The sequence below is a fragment of the Calonectris borealis genome, chromosome 4 (assembly GCF_964195595.1).
Source record: "Calonectris borealis chromosome 4, bCalBor7.hap1.2, whole genome shotgun sequence".
Classification (NCBI taxonomy): Eukaryota; Metazoa; Chordata; class Aves; order Procellariiformes; family Procellariidae; genus Calonectris; species Calonectris borealis.
The window spans coordinates 30,645,907-30,672,430 of record NC_134315.1 but is presented as its reverse complement, the minus strand read 5'-3'; the positions used below and the strand labels follow the sequence as shown (position 1 = coordinate 30,672,430).

At 41.2% G+C, this 26,524-nt stretch overlaps 1 protein-coding gene, 1 long non-coding RNA gene and 1 other non-coding gene across 5 annotated transcripts in view; 1 reads left to right on the top strand and 2 right to left on the bottom strand.

The window, feature by feature from the left end:
• Window positions 1-807: 807 nt before the first annotated feature.
• LOC142081843 (uncharacterized) lies at window positions 808-3,594 on the bottom strand. Of its 2 annotated transcripts, XR_012673493.1 has the most exons (5): window positions 3,476-3,594; window positions 2,963-3,185; window positions 2,046-2,157; window positions 1,550-1,633; window positions 808-1,096 (listed from the first exon to the last, which is right to left on the bottom strand). It is a non-coding gene; the product is annotated as an uncharacterized LOC142081843 (long non-coding RNA). The 2 variants fall into 2 exon arrangements; XR_012673494.1 differs by lacking the exon at window positions 2,963-3,185.
• On the bottom strand, window positions 1,764-1,881 carry LOC142082546 (small nucleolar RNA SNORA26). Its single transcript, XR_012673732.1, has one exon. It is a non-coding gene; the product is annotated as a small nucleolar RNA SNORA26 (small nucleolar RNA).
• A 7,801-nt stretch (window positions 3,595-11,395) lies between the features above and the next one.
• USP46 (ubiquitin specific peptidase 46) overlaps window positions 11,396-26,524 on the top strand; it is a 31,566-nt gene continuing 16,437 nt past the window's right edge. Inside the window, exons 1-3 of one of the 2 annotated variants that reach the window (XM_075149079.1) lie at window positions 11,396-11,955; window positions 24,024-24,104; window positions 24,900-25,113. In XM_075149079.1, coding sequence (XP_075005180.1) covers window positions 11,920-11,955; window positions 24,024-24,104; window positions 24,900-25,113 — 331 coding nt within the window. In that variant the 5' untranslated portion in view covers window positions 11,396-11,919. Of the gene's footprint in view, window positions 11,956-12,984; window positions 13,101-24,023; window positions 24,105-24,899; window positions 25,114-26,524 lie in introns of those variants that run through there. The other variant, XM_075149078.1, reaches the window with a different exon arrangement.

Genomic DNA, 26,524 nt, shown 5'->3' with positions numbered 1-26,524 from the left:
GGCTACAAACATAGATAACTGCTCACACTGTTTAGCAGATGTTTAAGCAAGGATAACAACTAGAAACACTTCCTGGCTAGATGGAGGTTAAATCTGACCGAGTATATAGAAGACAAAGTTTGGTCCTAAATCCATGCGAACTCACTTTCCTGTGTAGGCTGTGGAGAGTGCCTGGCAGTTACTTCAAACTGTATTTTAGTCTTGTTTGTGCATTCCAAGGAAGCATTGGCTAGTAATAGGATGCACATAAATCACTTCACATTAAGACCTACTATTGAGGAGTAAATTTTAATATTTAGACATAAGCAACCAAAAAGCACATATAAGCTTTCAGTCGCTCAACAATATTGATCTTGCTCTTCAAGGATCTTCACACTAGTTGTGGTTTTTTTTTTTTTAAATATGGAATATTGGAACATTTTCCTTTTTGTTTATTTGAAATAGCAGGGAATGGGATTCTTGCTAAGGATGTAGTAGTACTTGTTCTTTAAAGTTTGAGACAATCTTTCAACTAGTCAGAGAACATGAAAATAACACATACAGCATAATGAAATAACTTAGAAGTTGGCCCGTTCATTTTGGAGTGCTTCTCTATTCTAAAAAACTTCAGAAAACCATGACCAGACATTCAGAATAAAAAAAAAATGAAAATTAAGAGGGACATTGTCAATGGATTTGTAAGTTAAAGATTAAATTTGCATGTGGCAACAAAATGTTTCTGCAGGACAATATAAAAGTATTCACATCCATGAAACAAAGTCTTCATACAGGAAGTACCTAGATGAGAAAACGTCAGAACACACAAACTTCTGGTAGCATTCTCATGTTTTATTTCAATTAATCCACACAGACATAGAAATCAGTTACAACAGTTTTCAAGAAACATCAGTTGCCTTTAAACAGGCAAGGTTCCTGTTTAAACACGATCATTGAAGATGATGGTTTAGCCATCGCTTGTCTCAATTTCACTTTCAAGACAATACATTACAGGCGACAACTGGAGTCATCTAGTATGAATTAATAAATCATTCACTCATCAAATCATAAGCTGATGTTTAATATCAGTTCCAACCCCTTGCACATGCTGGTTTCCTCCCTGTAAAAGATTTATTTAATTTGCAGTCATAATCGCACACACAAGAGAGATAACTAGCCTAAGCCTGAACTGTATGAACATGCTACATGACACTAACCTTTAAGTCAGAGCTATTTCTCAATACAAATTTCTTCATTTGTACAGGACAGGATTTTCCTTTCCCATGTCATTAGTATGGATTCCATTCCAGAGGACCAGCCAGATTAGAGTAAATGGATCCAATAACTATTGTGACTATAAGCTTTCCTCAGATTTTTTCCAATTTAGATTGGCTAAATCTACATAAAGTTCTAATAATTTCCACACAGGTTTCCATGAGTCCAAACTAATTTTAGTTTTGTTTTTCTTTTTTTTTTTTCATTTTAATTTTCAGGTAAGGAATAATTTAAACTTCTTTAGATATAGAAGACAATCCAACCACTAACATCTGATAATCGTTTTTACACTACATACCTGGAGACCAACCAATTTACAAGGAACTCTTTCCACTCAAGATATTTCACATAGGTTCACGAAGCATCAACACGCTTGAGAAACCTGGAAAATAAGATTTACATGAAACTGATATTAAGGCTCAGATAACATGACAATTCAAAACCTACCTACAAGCTATTTTGAATGCAATAGAACTCATTTGGTAACTTCACAAAGTTCAGTAGTTTCATGAATGTGTTCCTCTCAGCATGCTCCAAAGAAGAGTTTCAATCTCACCTCTGGGTTTGAGAGAGAACTTTTATACCCCTCCGTGTTGGCCACTTAAGACACTGCCAGACTTAAGAGGGCAAAGCATAAAAGGGGAGTAGGTTATAGCACCAATTTTTTCTTATTAACTAAGATGATCTGAACTTACGATTTACTCAGAAGAGGTATTACAATTTACTTGAAATTTGTGAATTATCAAAAAGATTTAAAATGATCTGCAATTGTCATCATGCTAGAGCACACTTACCTTCTAGCAGAAGGTATTATTCATTCCTAAGAAGTCCTGAGTATTGCTTTTAATTTAGGTGTGATCATCCATGTCTAGAATATTTCAAACATGAAGTTGCTAAGTGGGACCCCTAAAGAGCACAAAACCCCAAAAATTATTAAATTATAATGTAATTTATATTATGTCTAATTACAGACCTTCTTAAAGCCATATTCTACGAAGTTGCAGAAAAGTTCCTTACCAAATCAAAACCTAGAGCAAAAGGTAGTAAATGGTTCAATCTGTTGAAAAGATTCTTTTCTAATCATCCTATTTAAACCACATAGAACATGTTTTTAACATCTTTTAAAATATACCGATAATCAGAAACAATGGAAAGTTTATTAAGCCTAAATTGCTTTTAGTGTTGACACTACCCTGAAGTAAGGTCTAAATTTTTAGATTTAACAGACTGATCTTTACCAGTCAATTCATTGCTACTTTGTGCCTATTTACATATACCTTGTAACAAATGATACAGAACTCAACCCAGAGAGACATCAAAGTTCACTGTTGCGGACATACTAGAAGACTGGGCCGAAAGCCTATGCAATCAGTGCCTTTTCCTTGTTCGAAAAGTTAAGTCCATTTGAACTCAAGTGACTACAGCATTCAGCACCCTAAACACTGCAGGTTTTAACTGTAGTTTTCTTGATGCAGCCCATAAAAAAGAAAACACTACACTGAATCAGATTTAAGGTCTGTGCAGCATAATACCTATAATTTAGAAAAGAGCAGAAGGGTAGAAATGTACACAAATACTTCTTTGTCTCACGGTATGTTTGTCTTTAAGTGGTACAGTCTCAGGATTCAAAGCCCTCGTTTCCGAAGCCCAAAGCCTTATCTAACTAGCCCTACGCTGTGAGATATGCGATGAAGTCGGTGTGCCCCCTTACCTATAGGCGTTCAAAGGCACGACTCCAGATCCCCAGAGCTTCCCACTGGTGAGGCCTACTGTGCTTTGCCTCCTGCCCACGCCGGGAGCAGCCGAGCGCGGCAGGCCAGCGGACAAAGCCTTCGGGGGCATGTGAAGGCCCTGCCGGTACCTTGGGACGCCTTCTGCCACCTTCCTCCCCGCGGGGCGGCCGCCATGGGGGTGCGTGCGGCCCACGCCACACGCTGCGGAGGGAGAGAGAAGTCAGCCCGGAGCAGCGAGGGGGGCCGGGGAGGGGAAAGGAAGGGGGGGACCGCTTGTGCCTCACGACAGGCTGCAGGGCGGAGGGGACGGCTCCGCACTGGGTTTCTGTGAGGGAAAAGTGCTCTATCCCCCTGTGTTGACTCCTCGGACCACCGCCAGGCTCCGAGAGGGCAAGATGTGAAGGGAAGACCCGGGCAGGCCCCACCCCAACCCCACACCCCGTCCATGAGGAGCCCGGGGCTCCTCGTGGGAGCGGCTGCCGCCGCCTTACCGCAGCGACGGGCAGCAGGGAAAGAGGGGAGGCGGTCTCTCCCTGGGCCTTAAATACCGTCCCGCCGCTCCCGCGAGACGCCGCGCGGCGCCTGCCGCCGTTGGAGGGGGCGGGGGCAGGGGGAGCCAGCGGGAAGGGTGCCGCCGCCTATTGGTAGAGCTGGCGCACGTGACCACCCCCGCGAGGGGGGAGGGGCGGTGGCGGTAGGGCGCGTGTGCGGGGCCTGTCGGGCTGTGGCGGTTGAGCGTTGAGGGGAGAGGCTGCCGTGCTACGCCCGCGGGGAGACGGCGTGGGGCTGCCCCTGGAACAGGGGGATGGCCAGTGCCCCCGGGCCGCTGCGGTCGGGGATGAGGGGGCGGCCCTCTGCCTCAGTGAGAAGCGCCCCGTCGCTTGGTCGCGCTCCCTGCCGCCGTCAGTCAGGGGCAGACCCGCGGCCTGGGTCATGACGGGGCTTTCGTCTTCATTGGGACATCATTGTCGATCTCTGCCCAGGCCGAACTCTAGGGGCCCAGAGGTCTTTAACTTAGAGAAACAAAAGTGTCTTCAGTGTGAAGTAGCAGCTGTGTAGCGGTTTTGAGGAACTAAATACTGCTGATCTCTGTCTAAACTCCTATCTAAGCCCTACTTTAGGAGACTTAGGATCTGTCTGTAAGGATAGTGAAGTAAGCCTCAAGCCTGTGCTAATACCCTTGCTGACATTACAGCACATGGAGGTGGCTCTAGAGCATGCCTAGGCTGCAGTTCGCAGGGTGGCATGGTGGAACCAGGCCTGTCCTGCGAGTTAGCACATGTGGATGTGAAACACGGCTATTGTTCTATCTCAGCTGAGATGTGCTGCCTGACTGGGGATACTGCTAAGGAGTTTCAGGGTGAGTTCAAGCAGATTAGCATAAACTGGGAATTAGTAATTTGTGGCACAGAGACTTTGAATGTTGCCCAGCAAAGTTAGTAGGTAGGAACCACAACATCTTGATTCCCATGGAGTTATGAATTCAACGAAAGTTCCTGCTTCACAAAGAGGTGGATATATTGCTGATAATTCATAGCTTCCTGTCTCAATGAGAAACAATACATCTTGACTTATACTGAGTTTCTACCAGCACAGCACCTGTAACTGTGTGGAAAGAAAATAACAGGTTGGCCCACTATCCCTGAGAGTTTTGTGAACCCTGCATTTTAATTACCCTCAGCAGATCTAAACTGATCTGATTCAGCCTGAAACAATCAATCACATAGTTGCAATCAAGGGATAGCGCTAGAAATTGTTTCTTATCACTTCTAGTTACCTCTTCTGTCTAATTCTTGTAACCCCTGTGCCAGTGTGTTTATTGTGAGTACATCAGGATACAAAAGCTGTGTTAGGGCTCTGGGTAAGTCACTCTCTGGATATGAATTTGTGAGGCATGAAGCTTCAGGTTGTTTCAAGTGGGTTTCTCTGCAATGACCATTTTCTACAGTTGGACACATAAGCCAGATCAGTCCTTTCTTGTAATGTAGCCAAAACGATGAAGTGGTATCCAGCCTTTACATTTTTACCACCTGTGCCAGTGGGATGTATGTCAAGCTCAATTTCTTCTTTACCAGTACAGAATGTGAACTGGCACCTCTCTTAGCACAGCAAACCAGTGATTGGTATGCATCCCAGATAAGCATTTTAATTGTTCAAATAAAATCCTGCTCCTTTTTCTTTCCCTGCATGAGCTGTCTTCTATCTTCCCCATGCAAAACTTTGCATTGTTTGCTTTCTCTCTGGCTCCATGAAACTTACTTTCTTGTCTGAGAGTGGCACAACTTCAAGAGGAGGAGCGCAGAAGCCACCTGCCCTGTCTGTCCCTTCCCAAACCTTCCCTATAGAATAAATCACTGTCCTAGCAAGGGTCAGATGTGGATTTGAGCCTCTTTGCATGCAGGAAGGGTTCTCCTGTTTCCTGGGCAAGTGCTGTAATCATTGAGTTACTACCTACAAGACTGCAGGCAGATCTGCCATTTCTATGTTTTGTTGGAGGGAAAGGTCTGCCTCTAACTTTTATCTGAGCAAACTTCTCAGCTGGGCACTGAGTCTGCCTACAAGCCTGGGTATCTTGGGGACTTGTGGGAAAGCCCACATTACTGGTGGATCTAAGTTCAGCTTAATTTTGAGATGGATCCTGGATCACTAACCAGGAGAGATGCAAGTCTGGTCATGAGCAGAATTTGCAGGAACTTGAGTTATCATGGGAGCTTGACTAGTGAACATGAAAATATTTAAGGGGGAGGGGGAGAGGGAATGAACAGTTGTTACAAGAACTACACTTAAGAATCAGATACTCAATGTGCTATCTTTGTTTCACACTGGTTACCTCATGGTGAAGAAGAACCTTTGCTTCTTTTCAGTGTGAGAGGTTAGCAGGTTCTACACATGCCCAGCAAAAACTGTCAGGCACCTGGTCAACCATGCCAGTAGATGTTAGGTCTGTTTACATTAGGGCACTTCCACTTCAGGGAGTCATGGAGAAGAATATCGGAAGGTCTGCATTTTGAAGTTAGGTAAGTGGCAGCTGGGTGCCCTGGTTATTTTGTGGATTTAGTGTTGAGCTTTTTAAGGAGTCTCTGATAGTCTGAACTCAATTGTTCAAATCTTGAAGCGTAGTGCTCTAATCAGCCAAGTCTTTCTTTGTGGGATGCATGAATTTAATCTCAAAGTCACTGATCTGATACGTCTCTCAGCTGAAAGACCTTTGAAAAACATTTGTTTAAAAACATCATGTTGCGTTTACCACAATGCACCATTGTCATTAATATTTCATTTCAATTTCACTGTCTTTCTCCACACTGATATGAAGGAAAACCAAGCAAGTAAAATCTTGATGTCACCGTCAGTCTTTGCAGATGGATGACAGTATCCAGCTGCATTAAATAATTGGCAGGTTTGGGACCCTACAATGTAGCAGCTTTTTTTTTTTTTTTCTCCCTTCACTATATATCCAATGCAATAAGACTGTGTCTTGATTAAAACTTTGAGATACTAATGTAACAATAATGTAATTTGATTCATTTATGCCACAATTTACATAAAATGAAAAGGTTATTTTAAATTCATGCTGAAAATAGACCACTTACAGGCCACTTACAGCCTGTCTGCTGTCAAAATATCCTTTATGTTTTGTTCTCAGAGTGTATGTTAGTTAAAATTAGAGCCTGTAGAATAGAGCAAAAATAATAAATAAAATCTTTGGAGAAAAAGAGGAGGGCAAGCCAGAATTGTTATTTCCTTTCCAGAGGCAGAAATAGCAATACATTTCTGTTAGAAACTTAAGTTTTCTGTTATTTTTGCTTAGTCTCTTCTTTGATAATTTATTTCCATGGCTAAAAATTTTGGTTGTCTCTTTCTAGCCAATATGTATGGTTAGAACTTAAATAGTATCTTCCAACTGAAAGCATGTTTTGTATAGGTAAGATAAATGCCAGTAAAGTTTGCTAGCGAACTTCCTTGCTGAATAAAATGCCTGATAAAGAGGTCATTCTTCAAGCTTCTACCTTATGGAAATATGGCAATATTTTCAGCTGAGTAGTGTCAGGGAAGATTAATATTATGTAAACTGATGAAGCAATAGACAGAATTTCTTTAATTGTCATTGTTCAAAGCTCCTAATACAATTTTTTCTGAAACACAATTAAGCAGAAGGAAAAAGGCAAGAGTAAGATATTATGAGATAATCACACCTTTAGGCCATTATCAAACGGACTGTAAAGGCCTAAACAGCCTCTTCATAGAATAAACTCTTTAATGGTTATCACTATAGAACTATTAGCCCCTTTTATCTACTCAGTTGGCTTTTGGTGTATTTGACATCAATGTATTTGCATCTGTCTTATTCTGCAGTCTTTGGGCTTTCATATCTGATGTCTGGACAAAAAAAAATGAAGTCAGATACTGCAAATGTATTTTGTGTTCTTATGTAAAATAGCAATTTCTGAGAAAAAGGAAGAGATGGTATTCCCTCTTTGCCAACTAGTATAACATTTACATTAGCAAAGACAGGCAAGATTCAGAGATTAATTTAATGCAAAGTTTTATTTTCTGTGCTTCAAATTTGGTAGATATGACTTGTTAGGATTCTAAAGATAAAGTTTTACCATATTTTAAATCAAGAGAAATAATTTCTCAGATAATTTGAAAATTTTGGGTAGGGGTTGCTTTGAAGCTGACAGTCTTAAAGAAGAATAGTGATTCCAAAGTTGGGTTTTTGGTTTGTTTTTTTGGGGGGGGTGGGGGTTAGGGTTCTTTTTTTTGTTTTGGGGGTTTTTTTTGACTAAGGGACCCCCGGGAGAATTCCCACATTATTTGTGGATTGCCATGAATTTTTCATGGACTACCACTCACTTTTACTATTAAGATTTCAGGTGTAAATAGAGTGGCTTCCGCAGACCTGCTGTGAGCCATGCGCTACAGCCTCAGTCCATGGACCGCAAGTTGGCGTTTGGCATTGTACTAAAGCTCCCAATCTGTTCTGCAGTGGGGGCCAAGCTTCATGGAAAATCCTTAGTCCTCATGCTTGTGTCTACATATTTTTAATTCTGTTAAAGACGTATTGATATTTTTTGTGGAACATAATTTAACATGAGATACAAAATATAAAAAAGTGTTTGTAAAATTCTAAACATACATTGTCAGCACTGAAAGTATTTCAGATATCGGAATTCTCTTTTAATTCTTATTATGTGTTCTCCCACCTTCCAGAAAACCTGAGTATTTTTTTAACTGCTTTTTCCATTAAAATACCCTTTTAATTGCCTGGAAATGCACCCTAAATTTGATTCTGTTCCAAACACTTGTTCAGCAAAACTGACTGATGATTACCCATTTCTGGACCAGAGTTTATTACAAGAAAAACATAAATGAACCCTCTGTGGAATTTTCCAAGATTTCTGGAGAGGAAATGCAATATCCTCTTTGTAGGACAGAGTAAGCAGATATTCTAGTCCCAGCTTTGCTACTAACTGTCCTGTGTAACTTTGGACAAGTTGCTAAATTTCTGTTGCCTGTTTTCTTGCTTTGTAAAAGAAGGTAATATTAACTTGCCACCCAATAATCTGACAAGGCTGAGTGAATGTTTGCAAAGTACTTTGAGAACGTCAGATGGAAAATGTTATGAAAGTCCAAGCCTCTGCTAGCCAAAGAGGATATTTACAATAGGTTCTTATTTTATGTAGTGAAATAAAAATGTTCAAGTGTATAACCAGATGAGACCAAGACTGATCTAAAATTAAATGCAGGAGGAATTTTTTGACCTTTCAACAGAAATTATATAAGCACTCTTAGGTTATAAATAGTCCTTTGTTTTCCTTCTCCTTGTCTAACACTCAGAAGAAACACAGGGTTAATTGTTTGTTATGAAGAGATAGGGCAATGCTTTAGAGTGGAAACAATTGTTCACTGTTCTTTATTTAATCAGTTCCTATAATGTTTGTAACTAGCATTTGTTGCATTTCTTAGCACTTTTTTATCTTCAAAAAGTTACAGAAATAAACTTCATAGTTCTGAAAATGACAGCACCAGAAGAAAACCGAAACACTCACTAGCCCATTTCAACTGTGAAAGTTTCTTTCCTCTTTCCTGGTTTGTTATGTGACTGAAGAACGAAAAAGCCAGTGTTAAACTATTGTTGAACTGGCACATAAGCACTTGTATATTATTTCCTATTTTTATTATGAATCCTCAGAAATAATACATGAAATGTGTTCACCCTTAAATGAAAGTATTTTTATTAACATTAAGGATAATGATACTGAATTCTTCACAGAATGATGTGTGTATGTATGTGCATATTTCCAAATATGCTTATTTTCAACAGTAGTAATTTCCTTGAACATCCAATAAATGCTTAGCAAATAGCAATTTAATTTTGTGTTAAAGAAGAAAAGGTTTAACAAACAGAAACCACCTGAAACCTTATCCTGAAGTCAAGTAATTGGCATCAGTGAGAAAGTAAAAGTATGAAAATACCACTTACTTTTTCTGACTTTTTTGTTTTCCTACTTTGTATGATTTCTCTGGGGTTCGCATTATGGGAATAATGTCCTTGACATTAAAATCTATGTGAGGTAAATGGCTTTATTAGTTACCACATTTTGTTTCATTTACATTTTTAATCACCTTTCAGACCCATTCATTTGCTTCATAACTTTTAACTGAGAGCAAGTACAATTCTCTTCAGTAAATTGGAACAAACAGGCTACAGCAGAGAGTACACAATTAGGCTTCCGGAATAAAAGGGATCTGAGTTTAAAAAACAGCTATCGTGCAGTACTGTCAGGCTCTGTAGGCTACTTCAAAATGCACTGGAGACCAATCAGGCCTTGATTGCTTCAGAACTGAGGCTGGGGGTGGCCAGTCCTGAAATGACACCCTGGCTTAACGCCCATTTCCCTTGGTTATGTCAAGAAAACCTCTGATATTGTGTATAATCCAGCCCTCAGAGTTTAAGCAAACTAAACACTTGGGATCAAATTCACACATAATGTAAGACCATGAACTTAATAGAATTATACTAAAGATTTTTTTTCTGTGTTACGTTATTTGATGGCTCTTTTACATAGTGATTTGTGGATTTATGAACCAGTTTAGTAGCCCTGACGACCCCACTCCATAAATGTCCAAAAATCTTTCTCCATCCTGTATTTCAATTGTCTACAATCATGTGATATAACTAATCCCACTTACTGAGGAAAGAAAGTTCTGTCTCTGTGACAACTCCATTTTGAGTTTCTTTGCTGAAACTGTTAACAGGATGCCAACTAATGCCAAATTTGATACCATTTTTATAAAGTAGGCACATATCCACAATGAGCTGGATTGAGGCCACTTAACTAACAGTATTCTCAGGGTAGGAATTTATCTTTAGATGCTACCACTGATGCCAGATTTTTATTGATAATCATAGACCTTCTCTTGAAATAAAAAAAATTACTGTCTTCAGAATGTTTCCTGTAAATAAAGCCTGTGGGGCCAGGCTCTATAGGCTGAAATTATTCTATTCTAGCATCATGAATTGAAAAGCGTAGCCAAGCCTGAGTGTGCAGTACTTCCAGGTGCTGTTAGGAGCAGAGGTGCCTATGGAAATGTTAGCAGTTCTCTCTCTTATTTGAATGAACAATATACAGGCCTTAAACTTCTGCTGAAAACAGCAACATCTGCTAAGGAAAAGGGGAATTCTAAGATGAGGCATTGCCCTAGCTGAACTCTGTTCTTGCTTCTCTCAGAGATTTGCTGCGTGGCCTCAAGTTAGCTATTTAACAACCTTGTGCCTATTATCACGTGTGTAAATTTAATACAGTCATACTGTTCTACCTTGGAAAAAGGCGTGGGCCTCGACTTACTTGCGTTTGAAGAGGAACTGAGATTATTGCATTAATGTTGTTGTATAAATGCCACGTTTTGTAAACTTGTGAATGAACACTTTGGCATTAAGACACGTGGTGTGGACATGGTCCCAAACAGCATTTGTGAAGATAAATGTTGTGTGTGTGAATGGCAATGCAAAGCACCTACTGTGGGCAGTAAATTACATTCCAGCCTACTGTTCTGGGGTTTGCAAGTGCCTGGGCTCCTGTGTACCTCAAATTAGGTGGAGAGAGCATGTCCCAAAGTACCGTCCTGCTGTCACGGCCACACATCCATGTCGTCCTGCCTGGACTCTGCCGTCCTGTCCTTCACCCTGCTGCCTGCCAACATGATTTCGTACGCACTGAAACCCGAGTTTCGCAGCCCCGTGGCCGTCCCAGGTCTGGATATTAAGACACCTCCGCTCCCTTCGGAGCGCCCGTCCCACGCCGCTGCGCGCCGCCGGAGGGGCGGCGGGCCAGGCGGAGGCGGCAGGGGCAGCCCCCGCGCCCCCTCCTCCCCGCAGCGCATTGGCTGCGGCGGCAGCCGCCCCGGCCGGGCCCGCCGGGGCTGCCCCGTGCCGGTCACTGCCTCTGACCTTCCCTTCCCCGGCGCTCTCAGACCGGATCAGCGGGCGCGGCGCTGCGATGGAGCGGCGAGCGGCAACAGCAGCCGCCAGGAGAGGAGGAGGAGGAGGAGGAGGAGGAGGAGGAAGGGAGAGATTAGCGCGGTGCCGGCTGGCGCAGAGGCGCGGCTGAGCGCTCCAGCGGGAGCCCGGGGCCCTGCGGACCGTGCGAGAGTCAGAGGCGGAAGGAGCGGAGATGCGGCTGCTCTCCCCGCGCTGCTAAAGCTCCCGGTCACTCGCCCAGAGGAGGGAGGGAGGGCAGGAAGGTCCGTCCTTCTCGCTGCTCTGCGGGCGCAAAGGGTGCCTGTGCAGTCCCCTCCTCTTGCTTTTATCCCAGCTCCGGAGCAGAAGCCACCGCCGCCGCCCCCTTTCCCTTCCTGCGCTCTTCCCACCATGAGCGGGGCTGTTTTCACCTTATAAAGATGGCGGTGTGGGATCGCTGCAACCTTTAGACTAATGACTGTCAGAAACATCGCCTCCATCTGTAATATGGTGAGTGCTCGCGGGCAGGCGCGCCGGCGGGGGCAGGGGCGGCACAGCCGCCCCTCCGGGGGCAGGCCCTGCCGGGGCCGGCGAAGGGGCGGCTGGGGGGCCTCCCCCCAGGGGCGCCAGGCGAATGAAGCGACTGCATCCCTGCCCCGGGCGGCGGGGGAGCCGGGCAGGGTGCGCCGGGGCGTGCCTGGGATGGAGTCGACCGCCGGAGAGTGGCGATGTCCCGAGGAGTTTTCCCGGAGCAGCCCGGGAGTGGGCCGGGGAGGGACGGAGATGCTGAGCCGGTGCGGGGCCCTCCGGAGCGGGGCTGGCCCCGGCCGGTACGCGTTGCAGACGGAGCCGCAGCCCGCCCTTCCTCCTCCTGCCCTTCCTCCTGCCCTAATAATCCTGCGAAAGGACCTCAAAGTTGGACTCTGAATCCACATTAAGTCAGTGACCCCATTTAACCCTCTCAGGCAGGTACCCCGTGGTCTTATGGGACCAGGAGCTCCCCAGGTTACACAGAAAACAAGGATGTTTAGCTGCCTGATAATACGCTTTTGGATCCCGATGCTAGGTACCTGTTCTAGGAAGTCTTGGCTTTAGAGTTAACATCAGGGTTTAGCTTGCACTGCATGCCACTCAGAGAGGCCTGCTGTTTGTTGAGTACTCTTGAAGCACTTAGCTTTCACTAAATCAGACTAGGCAATTAGGAAGGAATAAGGAAACATTAATATTTTTGTTTGTTACGTTCAGACTTTGCCATTTTCCTCCCCAGGAACAGTTGAAAGGACACTTTCTGCATTGTGCTTGGGTCTAATTTTAATCCCAACAAACTGGGAGCATCTGATTGGGTTTAGATTTTTGAAACTTCTTGGTGGGGGAAGGTCAAACTTTGTCTGTCAAAGGTTTATTAATACAGCGAGGCAGTAATAAACTTGCCAAGTAAATGGGTGTGTGCTAAGCACCCCAATGCAAACAGAAGAGAAGCCTATTTCTGCACATTTTGTTGTTTTAGTCTGTATTTTTCCCCCTTATTTCCAGGTTCTTCAAGAGCAGCTACTCGCAGTTGCCAGCTTCCCTCCATGTGGTGCCCCAGCATGCCTTGTGCTGGTGATGCCACATATACCATTCATCTGCCCTGGAGAATGGAGCCTACCTCTAGGGTAAGGCAACAGGCACAGCCCCAGAGGCCTGGCTCCTGCGGGGTCAGCAGCAGTAGTCTGGGGGAGGGAGTGCAGATTGCAAGCCTGCTCCCCTTCCATGTGTCCACGCTTCTGCTTAAGTGGGCTTGCTCCTTCATTTCCAACCAGATGCCCAGGGCATCCCACGCATAGTTCTGACTTAAGCCTCAGTCCTCCCTTTGAAATGCCTGCTCTGAAATGCAGAGAGGGAGGGTTGGATTTGGGGTTAAAAAAACTTAATACAAAATCCAGACTTGGGGTAAAATAATCGTCACCAACAGTGAGTAGTTTTCTAAACTTTTCATTGTTCTTAATAATTTCCAGTCCTGTGGGCCAGTGGGCCAGGGATACTGCAAAGAAAGGTTTAGGAAACAGTACAGGATTGAGGAGAAAACCTGGGCGCACTTACCTTCCTCCTGAGGCAGGCTCCGGTTTTTATTGCTGATGAATGGTGGGTGTGATGCCCTGCAGACTGCGTAAGAGAGCACCGCATGAAGGGGAGCTGTAGACTCTTAGGTGGTTGTAAAACTTTAGCATTGTCATAAAGTACTAGAAACTCCATGATTTCTTTCATGTGCTTCAGGCAGATGCACTTGTATACAGTACGCTTCTCCCAAAGACTGAACAGATTCATAGCAAAACTGATGAGGTTGTTCTAATGATGTGCTGCTCAGCTGTCGCTACCAGTATATCCTGCAAAAGTAGCATCCGAGAAATGGGGAGACTGAAGGGAAGAATTAGAGCCTCAGGCAGAAAAGGCATACAAGGGCTCATAGTTCAAGGCAATTCTAGCTCATGTCACAGTACTGTGACAGAAGGTGAAGTTGAGTTAATGATAATGATGTTTTAAAGCTACATGTTCCTTGGGGTCTGTGTATTTAGCTTTTAGAGATATTGTGCTGTGCTGGTCACATTTAGTCTTTTCTGGATAATGCACAGGGACTGGTAGTTCTTCTAGGAAAAAAAGCTGAGATTTTCAGAAAGCTACAGGAATTTGGGGCTGCAAGAGAAACATAAATTCTTGGAAGTATTGACAACACTGCATTATGGCTCCTCCAAAAATGTGTCCACTTAGATGAGGTGGTGGACTTGAACTCAACAGTCTGTGGGAGGAGCTATGACAACCCTCCATAAGAATGGGACTTTGGCAGGTTAGAGGTATACGAGAAAACCTTTTACCTGTATAAAACCTGAATATTTGCAGTGCTAGTTTGATTTAGGACATCTGTAGAAATCTATCAGACAAAGATGTTAATTCCCAGACCTTGTTGCTGCACTATAAGGTAGTGCTTGAAGAACTGAACTACTGACGATTTGTGGACTAAGAAATAGCTGCATAATTCTTAGGTAATATAATATTTTTTGGTATATAATGCTGCATAATAGTATGTTTCTAAGTTTTTTAACATGGTTGAACACAGTAATGAAAAAAAAAGTTCTGTTCTTCTTTATCTTTTTCCATTCCTGTTCCACTTGAGAGTGTTCACGGACATTTTTTTCCTTAACTTTTGCAAAAAAAAGGATGATGCCTGGTTGATTTTCTTGGGGAGCTGGGGAGGGTGGGGCAGGGGGAGAGAGACAGAGGGAGGAGTTGGTCCTGAAATACTTGTCTTCTCTGAATGCAACATAGATTATGTTTTCAATGGTATTCATTTCTTTACAAAGTTTTGTATTTGTTTGTCCAAGTACTTCCATGTCCTGAAGGGGAAAAATTGATGGAATTTGACTGAATGAATTTAGCTCAAGGGAACCTGGCTAGTCAGCATTATAGGATGTATATTTGCTATTTAATTGACTGCCTGAGGTCTAGTATCAGGTTGTAATTTTGGTTTCCTGAAGATGGTAGAGATTCAGTCTTTTTCAGGAAGGATCAAGTGTAATGAAGCAAGGAAGCCAGGGACACTGTTTAACTTGCTTGCAAAAGAGATCTAGTACTATATATTCACTGGATAAGCTCTCACATGCTAAGGCAGACACAGTAGGAGCTAACCAGTAAGAAAAAATGTTAGGTGCAAACTTTCCACTTGGCACATTTATTTGTAGTAAATATTCAAATGCACAGCTTCTAGAATTAAACAAAATTCCTCTATTGTCTTTTACCAGTTTTGTCCCTCTAGTTATAACAACAACCGTACTAGTTATTATTCACTTATTTTGTTTGATGAGACCGAAGAGCTAAAACTTGTTCTGCTGGGGCGGAAGGGATGAAGGCAACTGTACCTGGAGGAATCGGTGGGACTCTTATGTGGGCACAGTGGCCACCCTCACTGAAAAGTGGATCTAGTCCCCAAGATCCTCTAACCTGCCTTTCAGACACTGGGAAGGTTCATCCACTCTGTCTGCATACCAGGTTCGCCACAGAAGGAGGTATACAATAGGCAACCCTCAGCTTTTATGTAGGACAGTTACAGTAGATGTGAAGAAGCATAAGATACACTGAAGAAACCCTGTTTGAGGGAACACCAACACCTGGTGCCATGTAACCCTTGTAGACTGTAGACACAAACTAGGGATGTGCTTTTAGCCCCTAGGATGCTGTAATCCTCTTTGGTATTGTTTCTGTGAGATAACCCGGTGACTCAAGTACAAAATGCTGATTCAAAGGTAGATAGGCATGCCGGCATTTTAAGATTGTTTCTTACTGAAATCCTGTGCCGTATGTTTTTCTGTTGATGAGATTTTGGTACAGCCTTGAGTTCTGAGTTAAGCTCATGCTGCAGCTGTGGCAGAGGAATATTACTGTTATGTGCAGTGAAGGACATATAACCATTTCAGAATGCATTGACATATATTTTTACAGAGGTGGCTAATAAGTTCTGTGGACCATATTTCTCCTAAATACCTTTTAGTATTCTGTTGAGAATAGGTATTAATCCCCCCTTTCACAACTTTGTAATAGTATTTCAAATAATCCGATCTGCACTTCAGAGTGCTCTGTCAATTTAATAAATGGGACGTTCTGAACACATTCGGATCGCTTCTGATAGAAGGTATCATTGGAGATACCTCACAGTTGCTCCTGGTTGTTGTTGTATAGATATCCTTTGGAAAAAAAGTTGCAGTTCCTCAGATTAATTTTGCTTTTTATTAATTGGGCTTTCCTGTTACCCATTCTTCTCATAGTCTCTATGAGTTTCATAACAACTGGTGTTTTTCTTCGGGAAAACATTCACACAATTCACCAGCAATTATGCGAATACCTGTGAATTTCAGCTTTCATTTTTAAAAACAAAAAAAAGTGTCTAATGATCCTAGAAACTAGTTGAAAATGGGTACTGGACTGACAAGCAGGAAGTGTGTGTTCCATCAAAAGATAAACAGAAGTCCACAAAAGATATTTTTTATTGGATAGAGGAGGATGTGCAAAGTGAGAAACATCCTAATACATCATTTCCGATGTATAACCTGGACTAATGACTGAGGCTTGTCTTGCATGAATATCTTTTTTTATGGCTAGAGTGGTTATCATGCACTTACTAGTTGTTTAGAGGATAAGCACAACAGGACAATTCATGAATACAATGTGTAGTTTAGTGTGTTTCTTTTAGACGCATATAGTCTTTGGCTTCAAGTTATTGAATTAAGAGCAAACCAGTGGTTATGCTAAATACCATAATAAAGGAACCTCCTAATCACAGCTCAGCAAGGCTAAGTGAGTCTGAATTGTGGAAGAGATGGGATTTTTGTGGAAGAGATGGGGTTGTGGAAGAGATGGGATCCAGAGCAGACTCTGGACCCTGATGAACTGTGTGTGGTGGGCAGGTGCCACGCAGGAGATGAAGTTCTGATGGGCTTGAAGAGCCACAATCTGTGGTGTGTAAATCATGGCCAGTCAGAGAAGCAATCAGCAAAGTCTCTTCTGCTGATCTTCCTTTAGCCTCAAGAAACTGTCCTTATCTGGCTGTTTGGTAGATACACTTATATGTGTTTATGTACATTATGTACTTTTAACACCACAGTATATCAGTACTTCTGGGGAAGAAATGAGCTTGCATCTCCACCGTCAGGGCTCCATTATAAGCACATTCTTAGGTATGCTCAGCCTTTGCAGAGAAGGCTGCTGTGCTGACAGTTTCAAGCCAGCCATTACTGGAGATTGTGTATTATGGTTATTTAATTTGATTTCACAATTAATGACCTAATAATAGTTGCATCTAAACTGTCCTAGAACAATAAAGTCTCCAGCTGTCCACTGGAATTCCATTTGATAAACCTGTGTTATTTCTGATGTATGTCTGTCAAACTTGAAGATTTCCAGTGATGGTGACTACATCATCTCTCTAGGCAGTCTATCCCAATGCTTCAATGTCCTTATGACTAGAATGTTTCCTAATGTCTTACCTGAATCTACATTACTGTAATTTGAGCTTGGTACTTCTCATCCTGTCCACCCTTGAGATCGAGAACAGACTAGTTCCCTTCTGTAACATGCCATATACTTGAAAATATTGTCATGCCCTGCCTCAGCCTGTTCTGTCTTATGCGACACAACCCTGTTCAACCCTTTTTTACAGGTCATTTTTCTCTGGAGTTGAGTTTTTCATTTTGACTGCCTTCTTTTGGATTCTCTCCAGTTAACATCTTTCTTGAAACCTAGCACCCAAATCTGGATGTAAGGTCCTGTCTGAAGTCTTACCAGTGACAAGTTAAAAGAAAAGCTACTTTAAGAACTTTGTAGACTCCTGTCTGTAAGAATTTCATTATGTTGTTATCGGTTGTTGTTGTTGTTGTGTTTTTTTGAAATAGCACTGTATAGCTGGTGCTTATTCATCTTATACTACACTATGGTCTCTAGACTTCTTTTTTTCTTTTCTTTTTTTTTTTCTTTTAAGCACTACTGCATTAGTCAGCTGTTTCCCATTCTGTACATGTACAGGTGATTCTTCTCTTCATCTGCAGAACCTTGCACTTCTCTCAGTTGAATTTCAACAGTTTTTAGAGCATTTCTCTAAAAGAAAAACATTGTCAAAAATTGACTGTCAAAAATAATTTTGAATTCTAAACCTGTCCTGCAACATAAGTGCAGTCCTCATGAGATTTAATGAAAATATTCTTTCTTCTGCCTCCAGGTATCAAAGAGTACTCCAGCTGCTGCAGCTGCGATGAAGTCTAGAAAGTGCCTTGCCTTTAGAATGCTCTGAGGCACCATGTGTGCAGTCTGGGTGGCCCAGACAAAAATGTTATTGAAGAAATTATAGTCTGTAAGCAAACCTCAGTCTCTTTTTCACTTGTGAGGCCATCTTAAGGTTATGTGTTCTGCAAAAGGAAACTGGCCAAAAAAAAATGTTTTTGCTACTTGTTCCAGCAAAAGCCCAAGTGCCACTAATCCAAGAACAATTAAGCTGGGAATGGAGACAGACTCATGAGAGAACACTGAGTTGCAGTTTGGTAAAGGTTGTCTAATCATGGGAACCTTAAAGGTCAATATTTTTAAAAAATTACTTACGGATTTAGGTACTGAATTTGTAACACTTCACTAGAACCTCACTCCCAGTACTTGGTTGCTTTGTGCTTTGAGAAAACCAAGTTTTTTAAGCTATATAAGACTGAGTGCCTTAAACACTTTGTCCAAGATTTTAAGTGGTTCAAAATTTCAGGCCTTTCAATTTTTATCCGTTTCTTGGTAACCACACGGTAAAGAGCTGAAGTTATTTATGGTTTATGTAATACTTAGATCTGTGATTAGAGATACTTTGCATCCAGCAAAAAACAGGTTAGACATCTCCTTTCAAGCCCCTATAATTTGCCTTAATGATCGGAAAACTCTTTGGAAAAAATGCACAAAAATAATTTATTTAGATACATTGTCTTAAATCACCTTTCCTTCAAAAATATGAGTACACAATGGTTTTTTGGTCAGTCAATATCCTTTTACTGTTTACTATGATCCCCTATGTTTTTCATAGCATCCTCTCTTTCCTCTTTTATCTTGTGGCAACAAAGACCCAAAATAGCTCTGCTGGAGGAACAATAAAACATTTCTTTGCAGAAAGAAAAAAAAGCTAATCTGGTTAAATTCAACCACCTTGTAGACTTACACTTTAAAAATCACAGAAACATTTCAGGTTTGACATTTAATATCTATGAGTTTGGAAGAAGGCTGGTTCAGCTATTCCAATTACTCACCATACCTCTCTGAAAGTTGAGGTTGTCCCTGAGAATAGTTGAAGTCCAACACCGAGGACAGGTGATGTGTCTATTGGAAGCAGTTGCATATATACTGCATGGTGTGATATTGCTTGCTCTTCTCTTACTCTTGTTTTCTTTGTGTTGCTTCTGGGAGCTAGGTTTGGATTTAATTTACAGTTGCTTCCTCTCTTTTGAGTTATCCATCACTACCATTTGTTGGCCAGGAGGCCTTCCACATCTTTCTTTATCTTCTTTTTCCCTTCCCTCCCATATGCTTTGCCTTCCAAAATCCTGAAACTCAGGCTGCCTGGCCCTGAAGCCATTTCTATTTTTATTCTAATTTCTCTTCTACCAGCCCAGACGTCACCCTTAGTTTGTCTTAAGACTTCAGTTTCTCCCTTCAGGAAACAACTCTATTTCTAGCACATTGCTCTCACTTTCCCTGAATACTAAGAAAAAAAATCTAGTTCACAGCTGTATATGATCTGAAGCCCTTTGTCATGGACCAGCCATCTTCCTTCATTGATCTCTTGTTCTTCATATATTTGTTAAATTTGTTTTCACGATTCAATTTTTATGTTTTTTCTTATATTTTTTAGATTCTCCTGTGAACAAAATATTTCTTGTTATTTCTTATTTTATTGTTTGATGGTTACTCATACTGTGTTTCTGTTTATTTGGCGATACCTATTTAATAGGTTTTCCATAGGTGACTTATGAAATGTCCTAATTCCTTTACTACACTCATTTACTTTAAGTTAAGCACATGCATATTTCTAGAAAGTTAGTGCCATTTTTTGTAGCTCTATCACACTAGAAAGTCTAGTCTCATTTGCTGTCTTCTGTTTGCAGTATCTTTCATATTAGCTCTATTCCGTTTCTCATCCTCCATAGAATAATTTTATTTAGGTTATTTTGCTACATGTGATTTAATGATCTAATCTGATGTCTTTTTTTTTCCCCTGCACTGTTATTTTGTTTACATGCTAAAGTGCAAAGGAACAGGAGGGTTTTTTACTTAATCTGTTTCATGTGATGCAAAGCACAAATTAAACTCTTAGCAACATTATCAGAAATTTCAGCTGAAGAGAAAACTGGCAGACTTATCCATTGGAAGACCTAGAGCAAAACAACAAGAGGAAAAATATAGGTCATATGGCCAGAATGTTTTTGGAGAGATGCTGTGATAGAAATCTTGGCTTAGCCTGAATTGACCCATGCTTGGCTATGTCTCCAACTGTATGTCTTTGCCATTTTATAAGGGCTGAATACTGATTGTTGAATTAAGGGGTAAAACTTCAGAGAAATCAAGATTCACCAACACCACAGAATACATAGTAGGAGTTTCCACGTTTACCTAGTTCTCATTCTCATAAGGTCTGGCCACGGCAGTCACTTTGTTGCATTTCCTTCATTACTGTATTCTTTTAAGAAGGAGCCAGTCTCCTTTATTGTCTTTATACCCTGATATGAATTTATTTAGTAGTCCCAGTTCCCAGTTCATTGACTTATGTGGTCTCTCCTCCTTTCAGGCTCTGTGGCTGCACTGCCACTTTTGCTGTTTTTTATGAAACTACAGTAGATTCAGCTGCGGTAAGATATTTCTCCTAGCTGAAGCACAGGACTGTTTATAAAACCATAGAGAATGGATTGCATTAAAAATGTTTGAGCAGGTTTTCACTGCAGAAGGGACCAAAATTACTTGCCTGGGAGTGGGAACAGGCACAACCTTGCTTAAAACCATGTTAAATAGTCATGGTTGATTTTTGCTGTAGATTAACCTCAATAGGCTAACATGTTTTCTATATTTGATATGGTTGGTTTCAACTGAGTTCTGAATCATCTTTAACACATCTATAATAACTTTTTTTTTCCGGTTTAAACCTGGCTTGGGTGTACAGTTTCTGGTATACTTCGGTTGGAAAAATTTCAAATAATTTCTTCTGCCATCATGTCAACTGCTTCTTGAGGAGACTTCCTATGCAAAACATGTCATATATATGCAACGTGGCATGGTTTGAGTTTACTAAATAGTCTGTCTACACTTTTTTCTCCATGTAAGAAATATATCCTGCTTTGAAATATTAGGTCTCTGTGCTTCTTACCTGTTTTCCTACTCTTCTTTTTCTATGAATTTAACAGTATCTTTTTGGAGACTAGGCTGAAATTGCCCTTGATATAAGAAGGCACAACTCCTAACGAAGTCCATGGGAGTTATGTCAGCTTACCCAAAGATTGAATTTAGCCTCTCTATTTTATTGGGAAACTGGCACACAGTACTTCGTTTTATATTTGCAACAGCCAAGGCCTGGTTTTGAAGAGGTAAAGCTCTATGATGGGCTGTTACTAAGCATATGTTGTTTCAACAGCATGTACTTTGGAAATTTCCATGCAATGTATAGCTTTTATATGAAGATCAGTTAGTGCACATCATGGATTTGTTTGGTTTTCAGTGATAATTTTGTTTGGTAAATCCCGATTCTTGTTCTTTCTCACAATATTTATAAGACAGTTTAAATGCTAGAAAGGATTTGTCAAACCACCTGGCATCCTCCGAAGTAAGAAACCCTGGCCCTGGAGGAAAGGCAAAATGTAAGAGCAACTAGTTAGCAGAGCATTCTGCTTGTCTAACCGCATACACTAACCTGTAGTTTATGAAAGAGTAGGAGGTTTCTTTTTAGAGATATTATTTTCCATGAATTCTAGAGGGAGAATTTTTTTCAGTGTGGAAAATACTTCCTGCAAATCTGGAAAAACACCCATTTCATTCTCATGTTAGGGAACTTGATTTGAATGCTAAAAGTGTCATCGAAGAAAACCTTTGCTTTGATCTGAATGCTGTACAGTGAGTATTAATATGAAGATGGTTTTCTTCAGAAGCTGCATTAATCTTCTGTAGTCATGTTTTTCTTCTATCAGACAAGGTTTTGAGGATAACGGTGGCTGTTTGCTTTGCTGTTAATATCAGATAGGCAAATGTCTATCAGTTCCTCTTGGGGAGTCGGGTGCTTTGCTGAATCTGTGCATCTTTGGCAAGGCTGACTTTCCAAGCAAAGAAACTAATCCTCATATGAAACTTATATAATTATCACACTGTCATCTCCATTGAAAGGTAGCCAATAATTGCTTTGTATAGATCATTCCTTTTTCCAAGTTTCTCACTGCGGCTTAGCAGAGCCTGGTGAGGACATATAATGTATCCCTTAAGCTTTGCATGGAGCATTGTGCAGTAAAGTACTTCAGTCTCAAAGGGAATGTCTGGGAACTCACACACACTTGGTCTGAGCAATGAGCTATGTGTATGTGAGAGAAAGGGAGAGACTGGAAAGAGATCTGATAAGGGGGTATGAAATACAAAATCTTCGGAGCTTTTCTGGAAGCTGCCAACTTGAAGGAGCTGTTTTACTTTCAAGGCTTGCAAATTCTCAAAGAGCACCTGTGCTGAGTTTCACACCACGGGTTCTGTTGACTAAAATCATCTTCTTTTGATGAGTTGACATGAAATAATAATGTAATATAGGAAGCAGTGGTGATGGTAGATACAGTAAGGAAACACAGATCAGGCTTTGGGGAGAAGACGGAGAAGGGACATGAGAATTATTGAATTTGATTACCAGTAACTTTGAAAATTTTAGCTGATGAAGTCTCTGAGCAAACGATATATTGAACAAACCTCAGGAACACAGGAAATTTCAGGAATTTTCAGATGTTTTACGTGTTGGCGTGTTTATAGGGGCATTTTACATGGTTTTATGAAAGTCACCTGTGCTGTTCTTGTGTGATAGAAATTAAGGCATAATATATTAATGCTTCACACTGCAGAGCATGCTCAGTAAGGAAATAAATGTATGATGTCAGTAAAGCAATTATCATGCAGATTAAAAACTGGCTAACCGATAGGTCTTGAATAAATGTATGTAGGGAATACTTGTCCAAATACAGCATTTTTTGTGAGGTCCTACAGGGATCTGTATGCTTATAGAGTGGATAGGAGTAATGACATTTGCTTTGGCAGCAATCTAGCTTGCTTGCTTGCTTGGTAATCTAAGCTTGTTTAAAAATGCGCATTTTAATATAGCAAAACCAGAGGTAACATACAAAATTAGTGGTTGTACTTCACCAACCAGTAGTTGTAAAAGCAACTTTGCTGTTGGAGTGAAGACACAGCTGGACATAACTTGCCACACCGAGGCAGTGACTAAGAGAAATAACAGTGCTTGGGCTTATGCACCCTTTGGTGTTAGATAGGGCAAAATGGCAGATATATTACATTTGTTTTTAAGGTTTATGATGTTACTAGAACTGGGTGCCAGTCAGGAGCCCAAGTATTGTTAAAGGCTGCTGACAAATTAGAAGGGATTCAGAGGAGTTTCAGTAGCGCTTAGAAAACCTGCCTTACATCTAGGAACTGGTTTATCCAAGATAGCTTTAAAAGTTTTGCTTAAGATCAACAAGTATCTTCATGAGGCAAGAGGGTAACGGCATCCAGCTGTTCACGTACACAGGACAAATAAGGGGGAGGTGGGTGTGGGGAGAGCCGCTGTTGTTGTGACCTGTTCACTTCTAACCAGCCACTACTAGAGTGCCCAGGTCAGCCTCAGAACTGCAAATATTTTTATTGGCTCATGTGACTGTCGTGCTTGCCCATTAGTAAGGCAGAGTTAGCTTGGCTAATTGTAGCTGAAAGGAAAAAAATGAGTTTCTGTCTTGATGCTGTTCATAACTTTATTTTAGAATCTTAATATTCTAAATAATTTCTTCCCTCTTTTTTTATAGGGCACCAATGCCTCTGCTCTGGAAAAAGACATTGGCCCAGAGCAGTTTCCAATCAATGAACACTACTTTGGATTGGTCAATGTAAGTACCATTTTCAGTAGGCAAACCATATACAGAACTATGGCTTGATGTTACTTGAACTTTGGTTTCTTCTTCTTTTTTTTTTTTTTTCTCCCCCAATCCTGTTATAAGGTAGGATTGTCTTTTTTGGAAAAAGTGCTGCTCACATTCCAATTTTAGGCAAAGTGGGTTGCAAAGCTGTATCAGATGTTTGAAGATAGCTTCATACGCCCCCGGAGAAAAGAGTTTACTGTTCTATGAATGTTTCCAGTGATTAGAACTTACACTTCAATAAAGTTAGAACTTTTTTTTAGCTATAAAACATGAGGGAGGAAGTGATGGAAGTATGTACAAGCTTAGGTACAGCAGTCTGCATGGGGGACTCTCTTAGGAGGAGCTTTTTTATCTGACTAAGGAGAGAATGATTGAGAAGGTTGTTTAATCTCTTGTTTGTTCCCATATGAATAAAACAGATATAGTAATTCTTTCTATTGAAAACTTTAGCCATTTTGTTACTGAGCAGTAAAATAGAGCCCAGCAAGAATATATCAATATATGGAAACAAGCTTAACAAGATCCACTACAATACAAATATCTCTTGCAAGTGGAAACTTATACTTTGTACCCTAGTTAATTTAGAACACCATAGTTTTTTCCTGTGAAGTGTCAGGGGTGGGTGTGGAAATATATTCCTACAGCAGCTGCATGGCAAAATGGCTGGTATGTGACAGGGGCACAGAAGCCAGAAGTTGAATGAAGCAACTAGTTTTATTGCGATGCACAGGGATTAAGATTGTTTTTAATTTTACATGGCAGTTTGGGAACACCTGCTACTGTAACTCCGTGCTGCAGGCATTGTATTTTTGCCGGCCATTTCGGGAAAATGTATTATCATACAAGGCCCAACAGAAAAAGAAGGAAAATCTCTTGACTTGCCTGGCAGATCTTTTTCACAGTATTGCTACTCAGAAGAAGAAAGTTGGAGTTATTCCACCAAAGAAGTTCATATCAAGGTTACGAAAAGAGAACGGTAAGTGTAAAACTGGAATCCTCTAAGACATTCATACATCGATCAGGAAAGTATAAATAAATATTGGGCGATGTGATCATATTAATCAGATGTTCAGGTTAGATTTGTAAATTGCTTTTAGTACTTTTTCGTCTTCAGATATTAATATTTTAGTATCTGTGTACATGATATTATGCTTGAAATAACCATACCAGGTTTCGTAAGTTCCCAGAGGTGCATGAATTAATGATGTTTTTACAGCATGGTGGAACAGACCGCACTGTACAGTGAGCTAGGGCTGGGAATAGGGTGATACTCTGCTGTAATTTAATTTTTTTTTGTGGAGTATGGCAGAGAGAAACATTGAGGGCAGTTGGCAGTATAGAAACTGTGTGACCTAGGAGTGCTACAGGCACTAGTAGCAAACTAGTCCAAAACACCCTGGAGAATAAGTAACTGTATGTATGTGGGGGTGTTCAACTGCTGCTCTTGTTCTTAGAAGTGGTGGGCACAGTCTTACTTTGTGAAGCATCAGGCCCTTTTTGAGCATTAGGTTGGCAACAGCATATGCCTAACCTTATAGTAGTTCTGTCTAAGGGATATGAGGAACATCTTGAAATAAGGAAGCCTGCCACACAGCTCCATTTTGGCCTGGATTCATATCAATGTGGGTGGTATGCTTAGAAACAGGGGAGCTTTGAATGAAGAGACAAAGTACGAGTCAAACACCTGGAAGAAATTGCTTGCTGGTGACAGCATATAAATGGGCAGACTGTTTATTCCAGAGCAAGTGTTTGAAAATGTGAGGAAGTTAGCTCTGAGTCAACTAGTGATAAATGCCCCCACACCGTTGGGGATCACTTTTAGGGACTGGATCTTATGTTTTCAGCTTTTTAAAATTAGGGCCAGACTCTGTGTGTCCAGGCTAGACACTGAAAAGCCGAAGGATCTGTGCAATATTTTCTGAGGAAATACATGTGAGCTTTTTCAGGAGCAGGGGGATAAAAAAACACATTTCTTGGGAACACAGATTCTTTTTTCTTCAACATGGTGGGCAAATTAAGCCTTCACTGGAGAAGTCTCTACTAAATCACTACTGAGATATTCTGCCCTCCTCCTGCATGCATTTCTTATTGAAGAGGAGAAGTCTCTGCTCATCAGACTTGTGTGTGAAAAATTAGCTTTGTTAGATGTGTTATTATTACTATTTGTGGTGGGTTAGCCTTGGCTGGCTGCCAGGTGCCCACCTGTATCTCACTCCCCTCCTCAGCAGGACATGGAGAGAAAATAAGATGAAAAAAACCTGTGTGTTGAGATAAAGGCAGTTTAATAAAAAAAAACAAACGCCACATGGGGAAGCAAAGCAAAACCAAAGGAGACTTATTCTCTACCTCCCATCAGCAGGTGATTTCCAGCTGCTCCCTGGGAAGCA